The sequence below is a fragment of the Phoenix dactylifera genome, chromosome 14, assembly GCF_009389715.1.
Source record: "Phoenix dactylifera cultivar Barhee BC4 chromosome 14, palm_55x_up_171113_PBpolish2nd_filt_p, whole genome shotgun sequence".
NCBI classification, from domain to species: Eukaryota; Viridiplantae; Streptophyta; class Magnoliopsida; order Arecales; family Arecaceae; genus Phoenix; species Phoenix dactylifera.
The window spans coordinates 3,241,378-3,258,473 of record NC_052405.1 but is presented as its reverse complement, the minus strand read 5'-3'; the positions used below and the strand labels follow the sequence as shown (position 1 = coordinate 3,258,473).

The following is a 17,096-nucleotide window of genomic DNA, read 5'->3' as shown; positions in this document are numbered from 1 at the left end:
TAGTAGCTGAACAGTAGATCCATTTGAAATGTCGGCCATAATGTTTTACATCTCAGGAACACAATTATTAAGTTGGGTCACATTCACGAATCATAATTTTCAGTTCTTAATAAACATACAATTCTTTTGCCTGCGTTGATTTATCAAGGAAAGAAAACCTGGTTCATTACTTTGCAGCAGAAAGCATCACTGAAATCAACGCACAAACCAAATTTCTGCTCTTCTTCTCTTTAGAAGGCAGAAGGTAGAACCCAACATTCTTTCCCGTCAACGGTCCTTTGTACACTTACATAAACCCTATCTCATAGACTCATACAATTCAGCTTCAATATTTCCCAAATTTTGCTAGAGAGTACCTATACGCACATACCTGACAACAGATACGCTTGATCAGTTGCTAGAATTAAGGACGCAGAAGCTATCAAAATCGAATCTTTCCTTGGCAAAGAGCAAGCTTTCGTTTCAAAGGAGGGTAACCAGTATGAAGAGAAGGAGAGCGGCGATGAAGGAGTACTTGAGAGCGGCGAGAATGATGGCGATGGAGATGAAGAACAGCTGCCACAAGACCTGAACGCCCGCCCACGTGAGGAGGCCCGTCAATCCAATGGCCACCATGTTCTCGGGATCCGGGTAGAGGAGGTCGCGCCACCGGACATTGAACGCCGGCCGTCGGTCCCTCTTCAGGTCTCCTCCGCCGTCGCCGGATTCCGTCTCCTCGGCGTCGTCTCTTTTGAGTCCATTGCCCTCTGCAAACACCGCGAAACCCCTACGGGACCTAGGGTTTCGAATAGGGCTTGTGTGGAGAAGGGAAGGGAGCGATCTAGGATCCTTCTTCCAAAGGGCAGTAGGGAGCTGCCTCGGAATCGGAAGAATTTGGGGGAGAAGAACGGAAGCCATACTCCCCACCGTCGACGGCTCCAAAAGAGGCGTATCAGGGAAGGCCTGACTCGAGAGAAGATTGGCCGGCCGGCTGGCTGGGTTTCATAGATGTATCGTTTATTCTGCGATGTAAATATTAGTACATGGACCAAGTTGATCCGGGATTGAACTTATTTTCGAGCTCAAGTTTAAAAGAAAGCCTGAGTCCGAAAATATTTGACTGGATACCTATTTGGCTATAAAAGGCTCAAGATCTTTTCTTCCGGCTGAATCTATCTATAAGGCTAAAAATACGTGCATATCTATGGTAAATGAGTCGCTATAATAAAAATAATGTAATATGGCAAATGTAGTGGTGCATATATGACACACTTTTTAGAAATAGAATACTAAGAGATTTTAAAATCATCTGGAACCTTTTAGACGTTGTTCGTTGCTTACAAATTCATTTGCCTAAAAATAGAATGTATCAAGATACTTGCAGTTTCAAAATTACATTATGTTTGGTTGCTTTTGATTTATTACGAGTGCATTCGATATTGCTTGATTGCCTAAGGAAGGGGGACAAGATCCATCAACCTTGGGCATAGCAAGTGCACCGTTCCTCTTCACAACATCTAACCAACTAGAATCGCCCATACCCGGTGGTGCTGCACCAATCTCCATCTTGTCTGATTGATCTGTCATAAGAGAGGGTTGATCTTTCCTACTAATGATTTCACCTTATCTCCATCCATCCTTGGCCAGAAATTTGGAAATGGAAATGATTGATCTAGCAGGGCCATCAAGCTTAATATGGACTGTTTCAATTACTATGAGTAGGGCTAAATAGGATACAGGAGCAAAATCTACCACTTCAAAAAGTTGAATCATGAGTCAAATTTTTGAAGACCATAACTCAGCCATACAATACTGATTGAGGTGATACTTTTTTGAAATCCAGTAACTTTTCAAGGTCTGCAATGTGGAACCTTCTCCTAAAAAGGGTTATGCCCCTAGCGATCATTTTAAATTCAATCATTTAGGCTATAAAATAGATCGGTCCAATCTTTATTTTTTTTGGAAAAATATTGATTGTACGCATTTTATAATCTAGAAAAAAAATTAGGCGGAGTAATAGAAAACAAAGTTGATATATGAGTCAAGATCTATATCCTCTAAGATTCTAGCTTTTTCATGTTTTTAATAGCTATATTTTTTGGCAAGCTAGTCCTATTTATAGTAGGACAAGAATTCAACCTAAATTATATACAGAAGACCTCACTACTGTTATAAATAGGAGCTATGTACCGACCTAAATTATAAATAGAAAACCTCATTACTATTATAAACAAGAGCTATATACCTCATGTGCCTGAGAATGATCCATTTATTCTTGGCTTCCTTCGCTGTGTGTGCAGCCAGCTCCAAAAGTTGCTTCCAGAATCAAATAAAAATTTCTTGAAAAATGAGTACAAAAGATCAAAATAGATTAGTTTTTTTGTTTTAGTTTCCTCTCACACCTCAATAGCAAGTAGCTGAGAAAAAAAAAAAAGATTAGTCCAGGGCATTTAGGCGGGCCCAGGCCAACACGGCTGGGTTGTCACAGCTATTACGTGCCTCTACAAGGCCAGGGCCTCCGCACTAAGGGAACTCCTCATCAGGGTTACTGGGCCCAAGAGCCATGTCGGCCCAGCCTTGGCCATTTGCTTTGACGACAACCCCTCCCTGAACAACCGGAAGTCCAATTCCATGAATGCTCATCTCCGGAAGAAAAAGGGAAACCGATCCAAGGAATTGGAGCTGCCGGTGTGCATCGACGAGAAGAGGGTGGTGCATTAAGGAGGCTCAGGTTGAATTTTAGATGGAATCAGATAGTATTTATTGATGGAATGCCGGTGGACTTGCATGACTAGTGGTTCAGCAGCCCGTCGTGTTCATGTTTCGGACAAGGAGGGCATTGGAGAGCAGGCTGTGGCTGGAGGAGGAGATACTGTGCAAGGAGCAAGTCATGTCTGGCTTCTCTCTATTGATCCAAGCTTTCAAGAGCTCTTGAAGGCTTCTAACTGCTGACTGGTTTGGCTCTTCTTCTGCCTCTCCTTCAGTAGGCCTCTTCTTCTTTTCTGTTTTGTTTCAAAGGACTAGTCGCTGGTTCTTTAGAATATTTTTTTTTTTACTCAAAAAGAAGTTGGAGAAACTTGCTTGTTATTCCGAATAGCGGAAATGTAAATCCTAGGTTCGATTTTGGTTTTTTCCTTCGTTTCCTTTCCTTGTTAAATGTAACTTTTCTATAAAATTTTGTTTCCATTTTGAAATACAACCTTTTGGCATTTCTTGAGGGAAATATTTTTCCATTCCTCGTCTCTCTTGATCAGACTTATATGTTTCGGTAATCGCCTCCGAATGAATTATATCGGTGGGAATACCAAATCCACTTTTAATTTCTTCTGTAGATTTAAGTGATTCGCTTTTAATTCTTGTCGCTTTAATTTTGGTTAGTATCTTAGTGGCATCACAGCCGTATCTAGTATTTTTCTTCTGCTGTAACAGCCATCTCTTCAGAGTCTGTCTGCTTGTTCCAGGAAGTCCCTGTCCTCACCGGTCAATTGTTATCGAGGCTTCAAATTTCAATTGAGTCATGATGGAGATTTGTTTCTGAAACAATAGATTGATATAATGGCAAGGGGACATCTCTGAAGGTGATTCCCCATTATCTACCTGTCCAACTGTTTTTTGGTTGCCAAGTTTCTTTCTAAATTCGTTCTCATAAAATCTCCACAAATATCTCCATCTCAATAGCAATGGCGCCATGCAATTGCACTTTTTTCATCCTTGTCACCATGTGAGTGTTAAAAACTTCATTATTCTTGTGAAGCATAGGCGGCAGATTTGACATTGTTAGTATTAGGATGTAAAGATCTCAAGTGATATGGGCATCAAGTTATACTGATAATTTTATGTGGGTTCAATTGGAGAAACAATGGAGATTTGCTAAGGTTTTAGATTAATTTGTATTGTCAGGTATAAATCTTTTATGGATCCAAGGAGAAAAAATGGAGGTATGGTAAGGTTTTCAATTTAATTTGTATTGATAGGTAAATGATGATTGATTGTATGAATCGCTGCATAAATATTGTAAACATTTTAGCATGGCGCTTTTCAACTCGAGCAAGCAATAGGTCTAATCCTGGTATTCTGAGAGAGAGAGGAAGGGATCCATAGCAAGCCATTTTCATGGGGACGTTCTTCTATCGACTTCTAACCAATTTCGTTTGGAATCTGAATTGCTCGAAAAGTATGGAAAGGGAGTAGCTTTAGCAAAGATCTTTCAAAGGATTACAGTTTCTCTCTGACTTTCCTTTTCATGGGAGAAATGAATCAGACTAAGGATCTTCTCTCGTTAATGAGCAGAATATCTTCTTCATAGACAGACAAGACGTGAACGGATTGCTACTGATATCTCGTATGTGGGGATCACCATGTTCATCATTTCTTCTTCTTCCTTCTTTTTTAACGCAACCATATTCATCAATTCTATTGGCAGCATATTTATTGATCGAACCCTTCTTTTTACTACTATTTGCTGGGATTTATTGTGATATGTATTTGATAAAAACAAGAATGATTCAAGTTTGTGAAGCTAATCCGATATGAATTTTGAAGGACGTATTGGTCGCGGTAGATCTAAATACTTCTTTACCAACTTCCCACCGTAACATTGATGATGCTGTGAAGAAATTAGCTACAGCTAAAAGAAGAATAGAAAGGTACCGCAGGATAATTTTTATGGAGGTACGGAACTAAAACTTGTGCTACTAATAATGAGCATTGAATGCACTTTTATATAAAAAATATTTCTTTCCTCTCCGGGCATCGTGAAACCGCCTACTTTCTCGTTAGCCAATGAATTAAATTATTAACCTACCTTAACAAACTGTAAGGCGCTGCAAATAATGAATATTAACTCATCTTAAAACTCTTGATCAAATCATTACTTTCCTATTTGAAAAGTGCTTTTGCTTCCCTATAGTTACTCTTCCGAATGGCAGGATATAACAGGTAAGTTTACAAATAAATCCCACAGATTTATGGTACTAATGGATTTAGACTATTATTGCAGTATTTTTTGAAATAAAAACGTAAAATTAAAACCGAAGAAACAGAGTCTAAATGTATAGATTCATCAACTATAAGGGCTTATCTGACCGTCCAATATAAACATGAAAGAAACATTAGAGAATTGATTAATAGAAAAAAAATATGACGTCTGAACGCTTGCATTCGGTTTACTCATGATGATTTTGGGCTCTCTCTCTCTCTCTCTAAATCTCTAAAAGGATTATTCAACCCGACAGTCGATGTCCATGGAGACTTTTTTTTTTTGGTTGTTGGTACAAATGTCGATGGAGATGTTTGGTCAATTGGATATGGATGCAATTTTGAATCACAAGCCTAAACTCGTTGGCATGACAACTCCCAATCTCCGCTAATATATCATTTAAAAAAAACGAGAGAAGTGATGCAGCCAAATATGAAAATATATTTATGAAGTTAGATAAATAATCGAATTTCTTATAGCAATCACATCTATTCATGTAACCTCACACTAATTATCCACTCGCTTGGCAAGCTGGTAATAAGCCAGGGTTAGTCTAACCAAATCAAAGAACATAACTAGGCTCGGCCTAATGGCTGGCCTGAATCAAAATCAGGATGGTATCGGCAGTGGTGAAGGGGGTCACTTACTGTTATGAGACATTCGAAATATGTCGAGTAGTGGCATGGTCCTTCAGGTGAAATATGTTTTAAAAAAGATAAATAGAACTGTAGAATGGATAGCTTTGTATATAATTAGCCACTCTAAGATATCTTATGAGTTGGAAAAAGAGAGTAAAAAAAAAACAATCAATCAGGCTCGTGGGTCGCCCATTGGCAGCACCAAGCCGAAGATATTTCCTAGATAATTCAAGAGGATAATTTCCATTAATTTCCTCGGTTGAAACAATGTCTAGTTATATGCCGGATTCCGCCCATGGAAGGAGCGCACCAAGGACTCTTGTAATGCCCATAGACTGTTACGGTCTTATCTACTTGGGCTCGGCTAAGCCGCCGTACTCGTACTCAAATCGATGTACATGGTACTATGGGCCCATAGTTTGATCAAAGCATAGAGGGAAGGTCCGCGAAAAGGAGGGACCATCCCTAACGAGAGGTACACCCCAGCAGCCCCGGAACCCACCAAGGAGGGGTTGGGCGCTTGCCATATCTTTCCCTCTCATCAACTCAACCACCTCCCATGGGCCTCCTTGCCTTGGTTCGGTGGGCACGCTGCTGGTTTTGGCAATTTCGGTTTCCGAAACCTGTGGGTCTTGTGGATCATACCGATGACCTCGAGACGGGCATCCTGCATTCCTGCTCCCCTCCACAACTTTTGCCCTGCCTTGGGGACCCACCACTCCAATGGGTTCATTTGGACCTCAAAGAACGAGCCTGGGCCATCTTGATACCTTATGGGCTTCAATTCACCTGCCTACCAGGTTGGAACCGATGCTAATTTTACCCTGAACTATGAACAGGGTGGTCCTTCACTAGACAGAGGAAAAAAAAAAAAACCCACCGTGCACATGACGCGCAAGAAGGACCACCAAGCTTTTTAATCTTCCATCTCCGCTGCCAAGACAACATCAAACATTGATTTATTAAAGCAGAAATTAATTTTCCACCCTTCCGATTACTCTAGTGTAACAGAGAGTCCCTGTTTGATGTATTTGTCTTGATCGCAAGTAATAAAAGACTTATGTACGATAAAGATTGGTATAGGAGCATAATATATTAGCTAACATATTAACAAGGTACCAACGGATTTTTCTTTCACGTTGTCCGAGATAACCAAGAGAAAGCATAATATGTTGGAAAACACAAGATTATGAGAACCGCGGGCGTTATAATACTATGGGCCGGAGGCCTCGGCTTTGCTTCAGAATAAGGCCTATCTGGGCTTGCTAGTTGGGATAAAGTGGGCCTTCGAGGGCCGAATGGGGCCACGACTGGACACGATGACGACATTCGCGACGCTTCCTCATCACGCCGACTAAACCCATCCCTATCTCTAACCCATCATACTCTTTTATATATTTCTTCCTCCCCGCTCCCCTTGCCGCTGTCCCCAGCACCACAGCTCCGAGGAGGAGGAGGAAGAAGGAAGGAAGGAAGGAGAGCCGACGACGATGTCTGCTTACTGTGGAAAATATCGCGGTAATTCGATACATCCTCTCTCACCTTTCTGATGATGATGGCGTATTCTTTGGCTGATTTTTTTTTTTTTTTTTTTTTTTGTTTCTTTGTTTTTTTTGGATGAGAAGGACCTTATTCCTTGTTCCTGGGATGAAAAAGATCCGATTTTTTGTCTTTTTTTTTCTTCATGGGATGAACCTTCTTATTTTCTCCTGGCCTGAAGAAAGACTAGAATTTTTTCCCTTTTTGATTAAACAGATTTGATTTTTTTTCCCTTTTGTTATTGGCTGAACGATGTTTCTTCTTGGCCTTAAAAAAATCGCTTTCCCCAAGCTTTATTACTTATTGGTTAAGAAAATGATTCGGTGCGTGAACATGAATCTGATCAGATAAACTTTATAACCTAGATTTCGTGAATGTTACTTAGTTGGTTTCCTCTTGATTTGTCTGTATGTTTTTTTTTTGGATTATGGTGATGCCTCTCTGGGGCTTTTCTTCCCCCTTCTTAACCGACTCTACCGCACGTCAAATAACCTAGATCCTTGATGGGGAAAAGGCTAGGTTGGAGGGGTGGTTATATTAATTTGTCGAGACCAATTTTTTGAAATGTAAGTTTTTGGGATTTCTAGAATAAAATCAAGAAATCCAAATAACACCTGTCTTGAGGTTCTGGGTTGTTACACATGATATCAAAGAAGATCCAGTTTATCGGCTGGACTGGACTATGGACTAGGAGATATCATAGGCCCATCCTATTTGGTTGATTGCGGTATTTATTGAATTTGAATAGGTTTGAACTTTTAGTCTCGCGAGGGCTCAATTGTTGTTTAATCTCGCACTACTTATGCACTAGGTAGATCTTGAGTACTTATACAATGTCAATGAGCTCCAAATAACACCTTCTGGTCATCCTTTTTGGATAAAGGTCTAGGTTGTTGCAAATTAAGATGTGGAACCATCAGCAGGATTGAAGACAATAGAGAACAAAATGAAGAAGGCTTTTTGATGCCGCATGCGCCTTGCTCAAAGTTCTACTTTTGTCCCTTTTTAAGTGCATGAGGTAGATGGAATCGCCTTTGAAGTATAGCAAGCGGGTATGTTGATATGTCTGCATTTCATGGTGAAAACAACTAACAACATCATCTCCAAGTAGCCCTTTAGAAAAAAAAAAAATAACGGAACCTAGACGGGCTTTCTCAAGCCCAAACAAGGGCCTGGAACACAGAGTTGTTATGACATGAAAATACATCTGTAGGATAACGAGATATCCTGAATTCATTGTGCATTTGGGGAAGCATCAAAGCTCAAGGGCTTCCTTATATCTAGGGTCCACAATATTAAATTCCATGCACTGACATGGGTATCAAGAGATGAACTTTTAGTATTTTAGAATAGAAAGATTGTAACTTCTGCAGTTGTGTATGTGTTCTCTTGAAATTTTTTTGATACTATTCTAGGTACTGCTGTGCATGTGAAAATGTGTGGCATAAACTTGTTTTATGTAGCTGAGTTATCGACGCTAGAAAATGTAAGAAACAACAGTAATAATGATAATTCTTGTGGTCTCATGTATTCATAGTAGATGAAGAATCCTGATTTTACATGAAAGTTTTTTGCCAAATATCCAGCTTTAAGGCTAAGGAGTGCACTTGGCGTGGTTTGGCAGTTCTATGGCTCTTTTTGGGTAAAAATTGGTTCTTATTAGGAATTAGAACTTAACTTGCCTTCCGGGTGCAACAAACATACACAGTTTTTTTGTTGTTGTTGCTGCTCTCTAAGTTAGAATGCAAAAACAGAAACTGACCTTTTTCCATACTGCAGCCCTTGGTCCAATCTGTCTCTACATGAACCTTTTTTTTCTCCACAAAAGCTTTGATCTGTGATCTAACAATTTCAGATAATCTTACTGGACCAATAACCATAAGGATTTCTGGCTGAACGTGATTCCTAGCTCTTCTCAGTGCAGGTTTATGCAAATCTCTTTTCACCTTCAATTTTGGTTCATCATGTTTTGGCTCTGTGTTGTTTTAGGTGTTGCAGATATTTGATCTTTTGGATGGTCCTAACTTCTGATTTGCTGTCATGCTGGTTTGCCATTACTATCCTTGTGAGCTGCTGATGCTCACATTTTCTTAGTGGTTATTTATTGTAGCATTTTTCAAAGCCTGCTTTTACATGTCTTGGCCCTTGGCTTTGCATTTATCTTAGTCTGTTTGCTGCCTGTGTAAACACAATTCAGACGTTTCCTTCTTATCACTTAATCAAAGTCAAAGGGTTATATTTTGTGGCCTTTTCGATTCGCCATCACAATCAGCTATAGCTTTCTCAATATCTGTAGTCAAGTGGGGTCGCCTATATCTAGTTGCTGTCATCATGGTATAAATGGATAAAATATTTATGTTGTTCAGATGCTTGCTCAACTCCTTTGGAATTCTATCTTACTAAAATCTTTACACCCTGCCTTGCCGGTGCAAAAGAAAATGTGCTTTTTTTCTTCTCTCTTTTTGAAGACCGTCATTGTCTCAGCCTTTATATTTCTCTTGAAATATATTATTTTTTCAGTATATCTTGTTAGATAATTCAGGTCAGGCTGACCTGTTGGTGTATGATTTGTAAGCTCCTGCCTTTATTTTTTCGCAAGATGGATTCTAATTTCCCTTTTCTTGCAGATGAACTTATTGCCAATGCAGCTTACATTGCCACCCCAGGTAAGGGGATTCTCGCAGCTGATGAGTCCACTGGCACCATAGGCAAACGTCTTGCCAGCATCAATGTGGAGAACGTCGAAGCCAATCGCCGTGCTTTGCGCGAGCTCCTTTTCTGCACACCGGGTGCTCTACAATACCTCTGCGGCGTCATCCTTTTTGAAGAGACCCTTTACCAGAAGACAGCTGATGGGAAACCGTTTGTCGAAGTCCTCAAGGAAGGGGGGGTCCTCCCTGGTATCAAGGTAGACAAGGGTACCGTCGAGCTTGCTGGTACCAATGGTGAGACCACAACACAAGGCCATGATGATCTTGGCAAGCGCTGCGCCAAGTACTATGAGGCAGGGGCTCGTTTTGCCAAGTGGCGGGCTGTCCTGAAGATTGGCCCAACTGAGCCATCCCAGCTTGCAATTAATGAGAATGCTAACGGTTTGGCTCGATATGCCATCATCTGCCAGGAGAATGGCCTTGTTCCAATTGTGGAGCCTGAGATCCTTGTTGATGGGCCCCATGACATCAATCGCTGTGCTGAGGTGACGGAGCGGGTGCTTGCTGCTTGTTATAAGGCACTGAACGATCACCATGTTCTCTTGGAAGGAAGTTTATTGAAGCCTAACATGGTGACTCCTGGGTCAGACTCAAAGAAGGTAGCCCCAGAGATTGTGGCTGAGTGCACGGTGCGTGCTCTCCTGAGAACTGTCCCGGCAGCTGTTCCAGCCATCGTCTTCCTTTCTGGCGGTCAAAGTGAGGAGGAGGCTACTTTGAACCTGAATGCGATGAACCAGCTTAAGGGGAAGAAGCCATGGTCCCTCTCTTTCTCATTCGGCCGTGCGCTGCAGCAGAGCACGCTCAAGACATGGGCTGGAAAGGAGGAGAATGTTGAGAAGGCCAGGGCTGCTTTCCTCTCTAGGTGCAAGGCGAATTCAGAGGCCACCCTAGGGGCATACAAGGGAGATGCTGGCAGGGGAGAAGGTGTCTCAGAGAGCCTCCATGTCAAGGACTACAAGTACTGATTCTGGTTCCTCTAGGTTTCTGGTCTGTTGATGAGTAATGGAGAAAAGTATCTAGTTGTTTAGTACTTAGCCAAGTGTCTTGTGAGAATTTAATAACCTGAGGCTTTTGGTACCTCGGCAGGTATGAGTCTCGAATGTTTGCTTCTCTTCTTGTATACAGTTCGGTTCTCTCTTTTCCTATCCCAACGCCAATGGTTTCTTCTCTGTAACAAGGTCCTTTTTGAATACGAGTCTATGCCATGTATGATTATCGTCTTTGCTGAATCTTGCTGTTCTTTATGTTCATGTTTTCCTGTGATTCTGGATTTCCAATACTAGTGCATTTAACTTGCTTGTGTTGTTTGCAAGCTTAATTTCGACTTTGGCTGTCTCTCTTGGAGTCCTATTTAATCCATAATGCAACTACTGTCGAAGTGGTGATCGATCAATTGTCTGCTTCTTCTATTTCTCTTATGGCTGACAGAAATGTGGGGCCATGTGTCTCTGTCTTGCGATACCAACTTGTTGGCCTTGGTGTTTATGCTTCATTCAGAGGTGAATCGAATTTTCCGAAGCCTCCTCTATCTGCCTATATGCTTTGGTAGCTGCGCCTGGTGTTTAGATTCATAAAGAAAAATGACATCGAGGCAATGTAAGCGGAACTGCATAAGATTTCTTGGTCTTCATGTTGAATCATGTGGGTCCTTATGATTTCATTCCCAGAGTCATCTCAGTACATGAAATACCTTGATCTGTTTTCTTGTTGCCGATTTTAGCTGTATTTTGCACTTCATTTTTCTCTTCCCTTTTTGGTGGAAACTTCGCTCGCACCTCGCGTGCGCACTGGAGAAGAGCTTTACGATCAACGCGCGCGCTGCGAGTGAGTGCTGCTCAATCGGTCCCTGTCTGCAGAACTCCCCAAGAAATAGAAAATATAGTGGCATTTTATCGTTGATTAGCACAGAATTTATTTTGCAAGTATTGATACCGAAGCTGTATTTAGAGAATTATATAGCCATGTTCATTGCCACGGCTACGAGCATACAATAAGAAAGCTGTAAATGAGTCGGAGTTGACTCGTAATCCAACCCAAATTGTTTAGACCTGATCAAACTTATTTTTGAAAATCTCTTGAGTTCTGGCCGAGTTTGAGTACTGGTTGAGTTTAAATATTAGACTCGTTCCGTATACCGGATAAGGCATACTTCATGGACCTTAACTTGATCTGACCCTATCCGTATATTATATACGTATATTCTGAGTCTTTCTATTAATTACTCGATCCAATGTGATCTAAATTGACCTGAAGAAAGTATTTTGGACCATTTTTCTTTTTCTCTATTAAGATAGAAGTGCTCAAACTAATCTAATTATATTAAGAAAGCCAGCTATTGAGGTTATTGACCTCTTGAAGCGTATTGCATTCTGGATAAACATTAATTCATAAGTTTACCGTATAAATAAATGATGTTATAGCAGTCAAAATTTAGTTTGATTCAGATGTAAGAACAAAACTTCTTTTATAAAATTTTTTAATAAACAAATGTAGACCTAGTCCCGAACCTCGTCCCAGGCCTTAATATTTTGTATTTGTCTGATGATACATGATCCCAATCGGATTCAAACGACATGCTAGATCTAAAATATTTTCTATGGACTTGAATTGACTGGAGCAGATAATCTAGTAGATTGGGTCCGGATCCAGCATCAAGATCGGTACATAAAACTAACTTGCTTCAAGTATGCGCAAGTCCAATCCGACCCATTTGCAGCTTTGTATAATAATAATTTATAATGCTGGAATTAGGATAGGGCCGTAGCCTATCAAATGGTTCCCATGGATTCATTACACAATTTTTTTGTCCAATGCGCTGATTAGCAAATTCTGGATTTCTTTTTGGCCTGACCCTCCGGAAAGAGCAGTCCGGCTGCAGGTGGCCGATCCCGTCGCACGGGAGGCATACGGCCTCCATGCTCTTGCAGGCAAACGAAGTGCGATCTCGGGATCCGACAGAGTCGCAAGGTCTAGGAGCACCGCCGGCGGCCGGCGTAGTTAGTCCTTAGTCACCTGCTCGATCACCATCTTCTTGGTGCAGAGGTCAAGCTGCAAGGCGATGTTCTTAGGTGCCATCTTATCCCGATACTCCCAAAACAACCATAGGAATCTCATCGAAACAACCACCGTCTTGTTCGCCTCTGCTGCCGAGACGAAGTTTGGCCGCTAATTAAGCCTCGAGCGCAAGCACCTAGCCGGCGAACGTCCATGGTCCCAGGACCCAAACTACAAGCATCACCCATTAATCCGGAACCAAAACGGAAGTGAAAGACTTCCTCGCGTGCCTCAAGCAGCTAAAACTGGTGGCTTTAGCTGCCGCTTTTGCTTGAGCTCATGCATCGACGAACGTCGGTGGTGACCGGCAGCCGAGGAAACTCCCATCGTCAAAGATGATGTTCAGTCCACATCAGCTGGCGTAAGATAACGAGTCCCCCACCGCCGGCGAGGCATGCCCCCCCCGCGACATCTGCCGACGACCGTGACATAGGTCGATGTCCTCACTAGAGCCCACTCCCTTGCTCGATTCCTCGCCGATGCTCCATCGTTATCCTTGTATTGCCATCAATTTTGTCGGTGTGGTCTCTCGGGACCCACCTCATTTGATTAAAACAAAAATAAGAACGAAACTGCGGTTTGGGTGGCGTTACCTCAAAAAACAAAGAAATCGTGAGTCTCGGGACTCTATGAAAACGAGGGGGGGAAAAAAAAAACCACTAGCTGATATTCCAGTATATTATTCTGGGCACTACATATTAGATAGATTATTAAAAAAAATTCTTCTCTATTAATTATTCCAAACATTGGTATTTGGTGAGATCTATTCTCTATTTTGTTATTTATTGTTAAAATTTATTTTATTAATAATGAATATTTTTATTATGAAAATTAAGATTAAATTTTGTTGATATTTGTGCAGCTTTTAGTTGAACTAACAATTATGTTATTATTCTAAATAGTGAAAATTTTTAGCTGAATTATGTTTCATAATTTTTTTCTCTATATATGAGATTTGATTATTTTGCCTATTAATTGTTTGAATAGTTTACACAAGAGAAGAAACCGGACGGCAAAACAATATTTGACGAACCAGAGTAATCATACCTTTCAGTGTCATTGGACCTCCCACGCATCGTCATATCATGTCCCTAGACATAGACAGCCTGATTTTGTCGCAAAAACATTTAAAAATTACGAGCTATGATATGCTCCACTGTTTCATCAAGAAAGGAGGCGAAACTAGGGCAATAATGCCTTAGAATTAAATGTAGCGCTCTTGAACAAGTGGATTGGCATCATTTTCAAAAGTGAGGAATGAGAGATGCTGGTCACGCTTGCTGCGGAGTCTGTTGCTGGAGCCTATGAGCTGCTTGAATTACTTCTAAGCTGCTTCGGTTAGCACGTGTCTGGGCTTCTGACCTAAAGTTTCTTTTCAAACCCAGCCCGAGCCTGAGCACGTGCCTAGGCACAAGCTGAAGCCCAATCAGTTCCAACCGAATAAGGCCCTATTTGGGAGAGCTTTTGGAGGGCCAAAAAGCACTTTCTGGCCCTCCAAAAGTACTTTTAGCTAAAAAAGAGTGTTTGGTAAATTTTTCGAAAAGCTGTTTCAGCTTTTGCGGGAAGCTGAAAACAGCTTTTGGAGGGAAGCTTCAATTTGGAGCTTTTCCAAAATGCTGTTTTCAGCTTTTTCGGAAAGCTGTATTTTTGACCAAAATACCCCCATTTAAAAAAAATTCCACCCAAAAATCTTTCTCTCACCGTCTCTTCCTCTCCCACCCAACCCCACTCCCTCTCCCCTGCCGCCGCACCCTCTCCCTCTGCCCCGCCGTCGCACCCCCTCCCTCTCCCCTGCCCCCATGGTGGGGAGGTGCCGAAGAAGAGGAAGACAGGTCGTCTTCCTTTCCCGCGGCCGCCGCCGGCGACGACCCGTCCCAGAAAGGGGCGGTGCCGAAGAACAGGAAGAAGAAGGGGCCGAAGAAGAAGGAGGTCCCACGGTGGGAGGGGCCGAAGAATAGGAAGAAGAAGGGGGTTCCTGCGGCCGCCGGCGGTCACGACCCGCCCCCCTCCCGCATCCGCCACGGCCCGCCCGGCGCTGACGGCCTCACGGGAGGAGGGCACTTCCCACGGGGCCAGCCGCGGCCGCCGAGACTGCCGCGGGCGCCGCCGGCCGCAGCCCGGTCCCCTCCCGCGGCCGCCGCCGGCCCCGACCTAGCCCCCTCCCGCGGCCGCGGCGGCCTGGCCCCCTTCCGGTGCCGCCGGCCGCGCGGGAGGAGAAGAAAGAAGAACAGGGGAGAGGAAGGAAGGAGAAGAAGAGAAGAAAAAAAGAAAAGAAAAAGAAAAGGAAAAAAAGAAGAAAAAGAAAGAAAGAAAAGAAAAGAAAAGAAAATTTAAAAAATAATAAAAAAATAAAAAAATAAATATTTATATAAATGAATGAATGAATGAATAAATGAATAAATAAGATAATAAATAAATATATTTCAACATTATTAATTATTTACACTAATAATTATAATATTTTATATCTTTATTATTATATTATACTATAAATATTATATTATATTACATTACATTATAATATATTAATATGTTATTTTAAATAATTTAATATTATGTTAGATTATGAAAAATTAATTTATACTAATAATTATAATATTTTATACCTTTATTATTGTATTATACTATAAATATAATATATATTACATTATATCATAATACATTAATATGTTATGTTAAATAATTTAATATTATGTTATATTACCAAATATTAATTTACTCTAATAATTATATTACTATTATGCTATATTATAATAATATTATTTTATATTACAATAATATTATACTATATCGTATATTTATGTACTAATATATGTTATATTTTATTATGTTCTGTTGTATAATACTATGAAATGTCCTTTATGGTAATTTTGTTATACAAAAGTACGTTCTTAGTTTGTTTACCAAACACAAAACAAAGTATGACAGCACTTTACGAATGTAGTTACCAAACAGCAAACAGTTTTTTATAACAGCTCTACTTCAGACAGCTCTACTTCCAATAGCTCTACTGCCAACAGCTCCCCCAAACAGGGCCTAAAGCTATTTGTACCAAAAGGCTAGGCGTTGGCTCGATTTACCCATAATACTCGTTGCCCGGCCCGAAAGATTCATGGTAAAAGATCGTAATAATGAATTGGAATCGAGATCAGGCCAGGTTCTGGGCTCATGTTTTGGGCTAGAAATTGGGCTCGGGCCTGGACTCGCATCAACCCAAGCGTGGCACGAACTTTATTGAGGTCTTATTTGAAAATTTAAACCCATGCCCGACTTAAACAATCCAGGGCTATTTGACAGCATGACACGAAACCGGCCCAACCAGGGAGGTCTCTGGCCAGCCTGGGCCCGTTTCCAGCCCGTTAGTCGTCCGGTCCGGTACGGCCCCATTGGCATTTGGGAGGAACCACTTCTCGCCTGCTCCTTGGACCGTTGCACCAGTTTCACCCTCGTCTCATTTAAAAGCCCGTTCCGAGGGGGCAGATCGAAGCTTCTGTTCGCAATTATTTCGGATGCTAAAGGCACGTTGTTGGAGCAGAAAAGTTTGGCCCCTGATTGGTATCTCCGACCCACTCTCTTAGCGCAAGCTCCATCGTACAGATGTTCTAGAGGCGTTCCACCCTGGAATTTCACCATTTCTTCGTGTCCTTGGCGCTATGCTTTCCAGAAGGAACCATTTAATTCGTGAACTAAAAATCCAGTAGCCATTAATGATCTAGAGACCCCGTTTCCCCTTTGAGTTTTCGCATCCTTTATTTCCACTTTTTCCCTTTTCGCCGCTTTTCGATGTGCAGCTCTTCATTCACCAAAAAGAAAAAAAAAAGTGCAACTCTATGATTTCCACCGCTCTCTCCACCTGAAAAGCCCAGAAGGAACTCACTGCCGTAAACTCGGTCCTCACCTCGCCTCCCCAGTCAGTCGGTCATGCACCACCGCACCCTCCTGGAGATTGGTGAGTGTGGGGAGGAGTTCGGAACGAGGGTGCGGTCTGGTCTTGTTGTTGCATGTTTTCTATGACCGAGGTCTCTTAATAACTCGTCTCCTCTTATATTTACTCACTCACAGGGTCACAGGTTAAGTTAGCTTAGAACCACTATATCGGGCTGGTGGCAGCTGGGCCGGTGCAGCACATTAATACTCCCAACGGTTTTTTCCAGCATCACTTTTTATTTATTATACGTCCTACGATCGTCTCCCATA

General features: G+C 41.6%; 2 protein-coding genes across 2 annotated transcripts; one reads left to right on the top strand and one right to left on the bottom strand.

Moving 5' to 3' along the window:
* On the bottom strand, positions 1 to 1,092 carry LOC103695603. The gene is made up of 2 exons (XM_008776971.3): positions 515 to 1,092; positions 1 to 370 (listed from the first exon to the last, which is right to left on the bottom strand). The coding sequence occupies exons 1-2, from the start codon at positions 895 to 897 to the stop codon at positions 346 to 348; spliced, it is 408 nt and encodes a 135-aa protein (XP_008775193.1). The 5' UTR covers positions 898 to 1,092; the 3' UTR covers positions 1 to 345.
* A 5,802-nt stretch (positions 1,093 to 6,894) lies between these two features.
* LOC103695602 (fructose-bisphosphate aldolase 1, cytoplasmic-like) lies at positions 6,895 to 11,089 on the top strand. The gene is made up of 2 exons (XM_008776970.3): positions 6,895 to 7,113; positions 9,762 to 11,089. The coding sequence occupies exons 1-2, from the start codon at positions 7,086 to 7,088 to the stop codon at positions 10,808 to 10,810; spliced, it is 1,077 nt and encodes a 358-aa protein (XP_008775192.1). The 5' UTR covers positions 6,895 to 7,085; the 3' UTR covers positions 10,811 to 11,089.
* Positions 11,090 to 17,096: the final 6,007 nt, after the last annotated feature.

Bases quoted from the DNA above. Each gene is read 5' to 3' on its own strand.
- LOC103695603 (XM_008776971.3), bottom strand. From the start codon at position 897: ATGGCTTCCGTTCTTCTCCCCCAAATTCTTCCGATTCCGAGGCAGCTC. The intron at 371-514 runs GTACTCCTTCAT...ATCTGTTGTCAG, and splicing joins ATCATTCTCGCCGCTCTCAA to GTATGTGCGTATAGGTACTC.
- LOC103695602 (XM_008776970.3), top strand. From the start codon at position 7,086: ATGTCTGCTTACTGTGGAAAATATCGCG. The intron at 7,114-9,761 runs GTAATTCGATAC...CTTTTCTTGCAG, and splicing joins TTACTGTGGAAAATATCGCG to ATGAACTTATTGCCAATGCA.